At 39.7% G+C, this 10955-nt stretch overlaps 1 protein-coding gene across 3 annotated transcripts in view; it reads right to left on the bottom strand.

Annotated features, from left to right (window-relative positions):
• The window catches only part of wnk2 (WNK lysine deficient protein kinase 2), a 34284-nt gene extending 25713 nt beyond the window's left edge, over window positions 1–8571 (bottom strand). For all 3 annotated transcript variants that reach the window (XM_041816756.1, XM_041816764.1, XM_041816747.1), the window contains exons 1-4: window positions 7539–8571; window positions 1751–1923; window positions 991–1211; window positions 310–467 (exon numbers count right to left, since the gene is read on the bottom strand). In XM_041816756.1, coding sequence (XP_041672690.1) covers window positions 310–467; window positions 991–1211; window positions 1751–1923; window positions 7539–8213 — 1227 coding nt within the window. In that variant the 5' untranslated portion in view covers window positions 8214–8571. The remainder of the gene's footprint in view (window positions 1–309; window positions 468–990; window positions 1212–1750; window positions 1924–7538) is intronic.
• Window positions 8572–10955: the final 2384 nt, after the last annotated feature.

The raw sequence follows: 10955 nt of genomic DNA on the forward strand, positions 1-10955 counted from the left end.
TAATGGTTGAGATTTGTTGCTTAGCATATTCTATGAGACATTTACCTCTCAACCTTGAACCCTGGTTGAATGTAGTGGACATTAGATTTAAACTTTTAAATACTGGGTTGCTTTGTAAATTCAGTAAACTGTCAAATATACCAATCTAATTGATGATCATTAGTTGTAACTTTCTCTTCGCATCTCAGTACACTTGCAAAAAATATAGGCTATAAAATTATGTGTTGAATAAGCCTGGGTCTTATATTTTGCAATACCGAGCACAGTTATGTTAATGCCAGGTAAAAACAGCTTTAAACATGGACTCACACTGGTCACTTTGCGGTAGATTTGAGCTGCATTTTGACACTCGGAGTAGGGGTATTCTGAGGTTGCCATCTCCAGCATGCACATCCCAAACGCGTAAACATCCACAGCTTCATCATAGTGCTCCTCATACATTTCTGGGGCCATGAACTCTGGAGTGCCTGGAGAGTTAATGTAAGAGACAGGGATAAATTACCATCTCAGACTCGATGTTCTAGGCTTGATCTTATTTCAGCAAGATCAATACCAGTGACAAGGACTGAAATTCAACACAACTCCTTCATCATGACAAATATTTAGGTTTTGTTCCATCAAATGACAGATAAACACAATTTAAAGTTATAAAAGATATATTCTCGTATTCATTTTTATTTTTTTAAATCAATATGAAGCAACTCTTTCAGAGTCAAACCATTGTGGCCTTTTTAATATAATTCAGTACAGGGGTGCCTGCAAATTTTTAAATATTCAAGGATTTTATCCAAAGAGTCTCATTCAACTGCCAATGCAGTGGTCTTACAGGTGTCCAATTTTTGACATTCTAAAACTTTCAAGGATCCACACTAACCCTGAGTGGTCCATCTCCAGCTTGATTCTGCCATCCTCAAAAGTTCCCAAAAATCTATTATTGCAGGTTTGAAATATATTTCATTCAGATTTAAATAAAAGAGTCAAATGACTAACCTATAACACTTTTAGCAAAGGAGGCCCTCTTCAGTGTTGCTAGGCCCAGGTCTCCGATTTTAACAGAGCCGGTAGGACCTGTGATGAAGATGTTGTCACACTTGAGGTCTCTGTGGATGATGGGAGGAGTCCTTGTGTGGAGGAAGTGGAGGCCTTTGAGGATCTGTCTGCACCAGCTCCGGAGGACTTTGGGCTTCATCACCTTAAAACGCTTCAGGTAGCTGTGGAGGCGAAACAAACTATGAAAAAGAGGTTCCAGGTACAGACATTTGCTTTTAAAACCACAATTAATGGTCAATGGACAAACTAACTATTGACGTCATTCCTCCTCCTTGTTTATTTAGAAGTTTTTCTAATGAGTTGTTGGTTTGTTGAATTGCTGTTACTTAATTAAGCTGCAGACATGCACTAAATATGAATCCCTGATGACTCTTGTAGTCACAAACAAATTTAAACGGGCTGCCTGAGAGCCTTTTTCCTATTCTTACATTAGATTATTTATTTTTCTTTACTAATTAGGTTTTGAGAAAAAAGGATAAAAATAACAACTATTTTTTACCCTTTTAAGGAACATATGTGAGTCTCTATTCAGTGTGACGTTCACTGTAATGGTGTCATTCAGTTGGTATGAAACTTGATGCACATAAAGCAGACAGTCCAGTCGTCATTACTTTAAGGTTGTTTGAGACTGCAAGATATTATCCACAAACCAGTACACCTAAATTATGCCAGTGAAGTAAAAAAACAACTTTTAACTCACGTTTTTAGCGTCCCTGAAGTCATCAGCTCAGTCACCAGAACGATACACTTCTTCCCTTTCACCGGTGACTCCCAGAAGTCGTAGAACCGCACGATGTTGGGGTGCTGCAGTGCCTTCAACATCTCTGCCTCCTCTTTGAACCTTTGTCTCTCAGCTTTGGACAGTTTCCGTTCCTGGAGTGAATGAAGGAAGACAATTAGTGCTTCAAAATTGAGAAATAATGGCTTTCAAGGTCGCCCGTTCTTTTGTTTTTTTCTGGAGCCTTATCAGAGGAGCAGCTGCTGCAGTGATCAATTCTGTCCAGATTTAACAACTTTATGATGGTAATAGAAGACAGAAAATACTTTTTAAGCACCTTTAAGAAGTCTTTAGAAGCAGAGCAGCCCCAGCTGTGTTTGAAGTGCACACAAACATGGCATTTATGGTGGGTAAACATGGGGGTCTGAACTGTCTTTATGTCATAACTGTGTATAAAACAGACAGCTAATCACAACTATGAGTGGAAACTAGACTATTTCTATAATCTAAATAAACTTTTATTTCTTGTTGTGATCCAGATACAAATTATCTTAAAGGTATGCAGTAAATGTGCTGTAAAATAACCTTAAGACCAGCTAGATATATTCTTTTATTATAAATGCTTAAAAATCTGTTTTTCATTTACCTTGTATAAATCTTTAAATCCTACATATTTGGTGTTACAGACCTGAGTGAATCCGTGTATACTCGATCAATATTTTGGCCCCTGCCTTCCCTGAACTGTTGTATAAATAGTAAAAGAGCTGACAGAGAACATCCTCTACATTTCTGCTTCCCTCCAGTCAGCATAGCAGATACAAGCCGACCACCTCGGCCACGACATATGCTACATGACCTTCAGATTTTCTCCGCTGCTGTCTCAATACACACATTTTAATGGTAATGATGAGTGTGCACACAGTTTGTCTGATATCATCTACAATAATCTGCAGTACATCTCCGGGCAGGGATTACACACTGATGCTGGAGAGTCAGGTTTCATTCATAGCCCATGGCAACCTATACAACGCTTAGCCTGAAGCACCTTAGGTTACTGTGCAGGATAAACCTCCTGCTGTGTAATACAAACATATTTTATATTTTACAGCTGCATCTTTATTCCCATAATGTCTGATTTTTATTCACAGATTATTTATGGTTCTATGCAGAGACAAGATAAAAGGGTGTGGCTCCTACAACACATAATCAGCTTAAGTAAAAATTCATTCTGTAAATAAGAACTGAGTAAGAAAGGGTACGGGTAGCTCTGATTATTATTAGTTAATGAAATGTGAAGGAGCAAGGACATTGCGCTGCATTTCATATGAATCTCGATCTCTGTGCATCAGATACTACACGTCTTACACAGCGTCCTGAAGTGAACCTGACTCTCCTCCTTCCTCTCTCAGTGTTGGTGCAGAGGGCTGCATCAGCAGGATTGACTCTTCAAAAAAACACATCACTGTGGTAAATCCTCAGCGCTTTAAATCCACATTTAGACTCATTACAAAGCAATCAAACAGGACAAATAATAATGTCAGACTGTGAGATGAGATCTCACAGGGGTAGAGGGTTTTTACTGAATCATGTTGCATCATTTGCTTATTTCTAGTAAACAACTAGCTCAGCAGATGTTTTATCGTCATTCAGGGGATAAATTAGTAACAAGATGAGCAGTCTGGTTTGCTGGGCACAGGGCGCAAGCTCCTCTTCAGATCAGATTTGACTCTCTGTGAGCATCTATGTTTTCTGCTGTCTCACGCTTAGCCTGACTCTCCAATCACACACACAGCACTGTTTGAGCTACAGTGGCTTTTGTGAGCGAGGCGCACAGACACAAAAGCTCTGAAGGGCAAGGCCTCACCTCCAGAGACTGAATTGTTGAATCATCACCAGCTCTCCCATAAGAACCTGATTAACTACACTGTACATTGCAGAGATTATCTTTCAGTGATGCGTTGAAGAAAAAAATGCTTTATTGTAGAAGAACTGAATAACACCAGTGGATGATTTCTTCCAAAATCAATAACAAAAGAAAACTTGAAAAAGCATCACACACCAAGTCCCTAATAAAGATTTAAAAAACTAAAACTGTCTGACTCTTAATTAAGCTACACAGGTTCAAACACTGCGTCTTTAAAATTAAGAAGAAAAGCAGTGAAGTGAGGCTGATTCTTGATTTAAAACCAAGAGAAATGTACATGATGTAAAGCTGATTTTGTTTTAATTACTACAAGGATTGATTGAAAGATAGCGTCAATGAGCCTCATATGCATATCATTGTGCTAAAACTAATGGAAAACTGCACCTCACATTCATACTTTCCTCTCTACATGTGCCTTAAAGAGCTATGAGATTAGTAAAGGGAATGTCTTATACTGACTGAGTTAAGCTGCCATCTTTGTTATTTTTCCCCTCAGGTCACATCGGGTGAACCTGGATCCTGAGAGAGCAGGAAGGCAGAAACACAAATGTGTTCAAGTCAAATTGAAACCGTGACTCACCCCCGTTATAATAATTCATAAATGAGAAGTTGGTTTAATGAAGCTGAAGTGATGACTCAGGCTAACCCATATTATTGTTTCATTCCTTATTAAACCTTTAAACCCCTGTGTAGGAGAACCAGCCAGCAAACAGACAAAGAAAAACAGCCATTCAAATCAGGTGGTGTAATGCTTAGTATACAACCTGCTTCAGGCAATATAATGAATGTCCTTTGCTGGAATTACTCAGAAATTAAAGTATTTTGACTTCTAGTACAAAAAGCTAAGTAAACTTTAGGTCAGATATACTTGTTTTGTGAATGTGTCAGTTTTAAAACTTAGTGGCAGTGCCATTGTTTCCTTTAGAAAGACTATAAAATATGCACACCTTTGGTACTTTGTACATGGTATTATGTTTTAAATTTAACCTCATTTTAAGGATAAAACAAAATATTAATAGCAATTTGTATTTATTGTTGTCCTGGCCAAGATTCTAATAGTTTGGGATTTTGCTTCATTCTTTAACTTGATTTAGTTTTTACTTTTTGTTTTGAATTTTAGTTGAGTTTTAATTCGTCTTTACTGCCATTTTTTTTAGTTTAGTTTAGTTTTTAAGGCTTTGTTTTTGTTTAGCTTTTATTAGATTTGGTGTTAGTTCTAATAAGGGGAACTTGTTAGGGGCGAGACACAAAAAGGGCAGAAAAAGTAAACATTATCCATTTTATTAGACATTCAAACAGGCTACTCGACACTTCATTGTATTCATCCTAAATAGATATTTGAATACAACTCAAGACCTAAAATCAACCACTGTGTGAAGTCTTCTTCTATCAAACCAAGACATTTTACTCTCTCCAAGTTATGAAGTATATGTCAGCCAGTCTGCTGCAGTCAAAGATTAAAGAAAGGAGATTTTGTCCCTCAGTAACTGTCCACAATACTGACATGCTACATTAATGGACACCTCACTGGCAATGGCATGACATCTCACCAGTTTCACAGGAAGTTGCCACAACTCTCATATAAAATCTCTGATTTGCTTCAAATTGCATGTGTATGAGCAAGGTCTGCCCTTGTTTGAGTTGAAACGTTAATTTCATTGTTTCACCGTAGCACTCCCTACTGGCAACAGGAAGTGACACACCTGAGCCATATCTTTATACATATTAGCTGAACCTATCAAGCTTAGATTTCTTATTACAGGACACCTCACTGGCTATGGCGAGCATTTCGAATAACTTGCCGGTTTCACAGGAAGTTGGCATATCTCTTATATGAAACATCTGATTTGCTTCAAAGCTATCATGTATGATCAAGGTCTGTCCCTCTTCATATACGATGGTTAATTTCACTATTTTGCGCTAGTGCCGCCCACTGTAACAAACCAGAAACCAGAACCTCTTACAGAAAATCTCCCATCTTAATTTAAGTGAATGAAGTTTTATACAATTAATAATATCTGTCCTGCCCACATCACATTTACATGATATTTGCTCCTTACTTTCTCATACTGCCACCTAGTGTTAAGGGGCAGAACCACCTCATATACAAAGTGCAACATGCGTATTATTTTTGAGTTGAAGGATTTACATGCTCTCTCTGCTGTGCTGCAGCTCACTGCACAGCTTGCCAACCCAGCTTCTGCCACACACCCGCAGTTGCGGTACACTCCGACATTCAGTGGGTTGCAAGGGCCCTTTAGTACTGCTTGCAGCCCTAGTTTTAGTTAGTCCTGTAGGCAGTTTTAGTTAGTTTTTGTTTTTTGTAAAGCTTAGTTTTTATATAGTTTTAGTCAACTTAAAATGATTTTTACATGTTACTTTTAGTCATTTTATTAGTCTTGGTTGACTATAATAACCTTGGTCCTGACTCGTAACACATATATATGATCAGTGGGGCACAACATTGAAACTTGATCGAAAAAATACAATCTGTAAATAGATTTTGGTGCAAATTTGAGTCACAGCATCGCTTCATGTCTTCATACAGTAGTGAGGTTAATATGAATAGGAGTTAAAGAAGACACTAAAGATAATAGAGGAAGACAGTGGGATAATATTGAACCATTATAAGAGGTGAAACCGACACCAATAAATAAATACACTGATCCCAAATTTGACCTTTTAAGGGGTCATTTAGTGTGCTTAAGTCAGTCTGATGATGTGTCATGATGTGATGTGCAGTTAGTTTATCATTACTGCAGAATTGCCGTATTGTGACATTAGCGAAGCTTCTGCTTATAGGTCACAGTGTTAATCTGCACATCACATGGAATATATCTAAACTGATCATTAGATTACCACATACAGGCACGGCTTAGTTATACACTAAACTGTCACTGAGGCAAAACTATGTGATTAAAATAGCCCCATAATAAACTCCTGTGTGATAACAGCGTCCACTGCTCAGCTCTTGATAACATCTTTGCTGTTTAGGAGAACAAAATGATTTCAGATCATTTATAATTGGAGAAGGATGACAAAGGAAAAGAAGAATGCAGGCGTTCTACTGAAGTCACAACCGAATTATGAGAGGAAAAGCTGGTTCAATGTGAGTGCTGACAAAAAGTATGAATCTAGATGAATGCCTCCACACTCTGGCCTGTAACAACATTGAAGAATACTTTCCTGCAGCTCCTGGGACTCAAAGTCGGCTCATTCACAGAAACATTACATAAAACAGAATGGTGGGGACTGAATGTCACGTGGATGTTTTAAAGCATAATACTACATTAATATGAGAGTACAAAATACAACACTTAACCTTTAAAATATAATCCAGACGATACAATAATGCCCATAATTGCTGACTAGTTCATGTCAAAACGACATGTGCAGGAAGTTTGACAGGGAATGAGAAAAGGCAAAAACTGAGCAGTTATACATCAGCAATTCATAACTCATAATCACAGAACTGGATGTTAGGGAAGCTTTATGCAGTTTAAAATTTTCATAATAGAAGTCCCTGGCCCCAGAGCTGATTTGATATTACAGGCTACATCTATGTGTACCAGATGTTACGCTATAGAAAAGAAATGAACACATATCATTACCTAAGTTAAATGTATATAGTTGTAATGCATTAATGCTCTGTTTGATGGGTAAAAGTTAAGACATAAAGGCTGCTGTCCCCTCTGAATGATGTTTTTGCCTCTGTAAAAGGGCTGACCACTGACAGTCTTTTTAGTACCCAACTTTGTTTAGCCTAAATAAAACAGTGTGACTTATTGCCATGGAAACCATGGGCCTGTCGTTTAATGATAGTTGTCATGCTGCACTTAAACCCACCTGGAGTTCACACCACGCCACTTCCACCCACGTCTCGGTGTCCAGACCTTTATAAACTGTCTTAAAGGAGCCTCTCCCCAGCTCAATGTCAAACTTGAGGAAGCGGCCCCCTGGTGAGGTGGACACCGCCTTCATCCCTGGCTCCTCTTCATTCTCATCGCTTCCTGCTTTGCCTGTGACGTCAGAGGGCACGACCTCTGCCTTTGGCTCGCTCACTCTTGTGCCCCCCTTCTCTTCCTCGGTGCTCGAGCTCTCCGTGACGCTGTCCTTTAAGCCCACCTGGCTCTCGGTGCTCGAGCTCTCCGGGAGGCACAGCCTGGCACCGTGCAGGGCCCGGGTCCGACTACGGTCCACGATGGTCCGCAGGTCGATGTTGAGCACCGGGCTGCTGTTAACACACTCCTGGGTGTCAAGCGGCTGCTCCTCGGAGTCTGACATCCAGAGGCTCCGGCGGATGAACCTCTGGCGGACCAGCCCCTGGTAGTCGTTGGACGGGTAGGCGCTGGGGTCACTCGCCCCTCGCAGGGCTTCGTTCTGGATGTTGACATTGTGGTCCGTCCCGTTCTCATAGACAGGTCTGCGGGCATTGGCGTTAATGTCCGAGTCTAAATTAGGCGCTGAGGAAAACGTAGACACCAGTGGCGGGTCTTTTCTTGAATCTTCCGCCGAATCCATCCCGGTAACTTGTTAAACACTTACCGGTGACATGGTGCAGGGAGGAGAATGAGCACGCGCCTCCCCGCTGGTGGGAGAGTTTGCTGCCTACCTGCAGCTCGCGCATGCAGTGACGCAGTTCTCCAGCTCAGGATGTATGGCCTTATAAGTCTCGTGTTTGTTTAGGACACAGAACATCCCCGCAAAACGTCCCGCTTGGAGGGTGCGTGCATTAGTCCCTGCCACCTCACGCGCCGGTGCACCTTGCTGCAATACAGCGCAGATCCTCAACTTACGCCTGATGTCATTCTCACGTAAACACTTCCCTCCACATTGCATAAGATCCCTCCTCGATACAAATGTGATTGTTCCGCGAATAAATCACTGGCGACAGTGGACAGGCCGGGATGTTTAGGCTGTGCCACGCGCTAATCCCCCCCCCCAAAGACACGTCACGGGACGAAGTGCGCAGCTGTCATCCATGTAAACACGCACCGAGCCGGGACCCGGTTCATACAAATAAATCGCAGGTGTTCCGGGTTGAGACGTGAATGAGTTCCATTAAGCGTCAGCTCCTCTTCATCCTTCCTTTAACCATCCTAACGCACTTCTATCTCCCTTCAGTGTCGCTGAGAAGCGGAGTGCAGGATGGATTGAAGCTTATCAGATTATGCCACTGCGGCACACTTTCCCTCAGGTTTAGGCAGGAAGCTCCCAGCGTATCTCTTACCCAGCTGATACCACTGTTGTCTTCCAGATATTTTTTTTATCTTGTCTTATCTGGTGTTTGAGGAAAAGTATATTATTTCACGGCACAGCCCACGCCCCTAGCAACAACTCGTATCCAATAAGTCTTCACGCTTTTAGGCGGCACCCTCATCCTCCTGTGACACAGGCTGCATGGTCCACACCACTGTCCGCCCTCCCTGTGACGCGCTAAGCCTCCAATGAGCATGTCTGCTAAACCTACCCAGCACAAGGGACGGTGCAAAGAATTATGGGCCACCGGATAAGATGCACTGGCCCCCACCTTAATATCACTCATCCAAACTAAGCCTGAGGAGGGAGGAGAGTGCAAATGCTTTCAATAAAACTCATACACACACTGTTTAAGTCATTGTATGCTATAAATCGATTAAGACATGTTTTTATATTATTAGCATGTCTATTATTAGTTGCACTACTTTCTTGTATATTAGTGTATCAGTGCACTTGCAGGCTGTTACTTGTTGTGTGCACCAATTTTATTTGCTAGTAATCCAAGTTAAAAATTAGACATTAAAGCCTTTTCTAAACAGGCAGACATCCACTTATAAAGTCACTTCTCTTTGTAAAATAAAAAAATATTAACAGCAATATAGTGACATAGCAAATATGTAGATTAAAATTTCTTCGCTTAGTTTTTGCTGGTTTGGAAACACACTGATATTTATGAGTCATTCAACAGAAAAGAGCATTTTTAGGGTTGCAAGGTCTAAAAAAAAACCGCCCTTCTTAACACTTTAACTTTTTCCACATTATTAGATAACTTAATGGCTCCTTGAATTGCATAAATGAAACCTTTTTCAGTCTTTTTCGGCATTTACTTAGCATACACCATATTTTTGTCATTGATTTTACCTTAGCAATATTTAATAGTTTTTATATGTTATGTATTAGGGACACCCTTAAAGATTAAAAAAAAAGATGATATGTTCAATTTTTTTAAAAGAGAGGACAGGAAGCATGGCCAGGATGAGGATGCTACCAGGAGGAAGGTAACACCATTGACAGTAACACCAGTGACATTTTTCCAGAAAAAAAAAAAAAATCATTTTACAAAAATGCTGCTACATGGAATCAAACCACAAATTGCTAATCAGGATATACTACCAACATTATGATATTTGATCTATTTGTGATCTATTTTAGGACAATATTCTGACAAAACAGTGGGTCACACCAGTGAGGCTGTCTAAAAGCTTCATGTGAAATCAGGAGATTAAAATAAAGAATTAAAATAAAGAAATGACTCTAAAGAATAATTACTCTCATGATATAGTTTATGATATTTATTTAACATTTTGTTGTTTTATGTCTTTTACATCATATACTCGATGGCCATGTGTATATTTTGCTTTTTGAATGGCAGAAAAATTACATTTTCACCTTAAAATACTGTCCTTACCATGTACAACTGTTGGATAGGCATTTTTGTAGTGCCTGTTATCTATAGAACAGGTTAAAATAAATACATATTAAAGAATACATCACTCAAGAAGGTATAATTATTCAAATAATGTTTTTTTTTTCTTTGTTAAAATAAAAAATAATTCATTAATCAAGACTAGGGACAAAAATGCAGCTTTCAGTAGAATGACCCTGTTGTTTCCTCTTCATGAGCCACAAAAACAAACGAGATCATCAGCAAAAAGACTGGCTGTGTTTATAATTATTTCTAATGGCTGAAACTACTGCCGTGGAGGGTAGGTGTCAAAAAGCATTAAACTGCACACACTACAGAGACAGATGTGGCAAAGTTTCTGGTTGAATGGTAGCCTACATCCTGTCGTATGACACAGGGATAGATTTCTTTAAATATAGGGTTTTTAAAAGACAAAATAATTTCAAGAGTTACGTCTGGCTGCTAACATTGACAAAAAAATGTAAAGGTCCAGGGAATTTGAATACAAAAGAATAAGAGGATTGCTTTCCCAGAGGAACACTCAAACCCTCTAAGAGTTTAGACTGCAGCTTTGCCCTTAAGCCACAGAATGCTGACCT

This window comes from Cheilinus undulatus, linkage group 3 (assembly GCF_018320785.1).
Source record: "Cheilinus undulatus linkage group 3, ASM1832078v1, whole genome shotgun sequence".
NCBI lineage: Eukaryota > Metazoa > Chordata > Actinopteri > Labriformes > Labridae > Cheilinus > Cheilinus undulatus.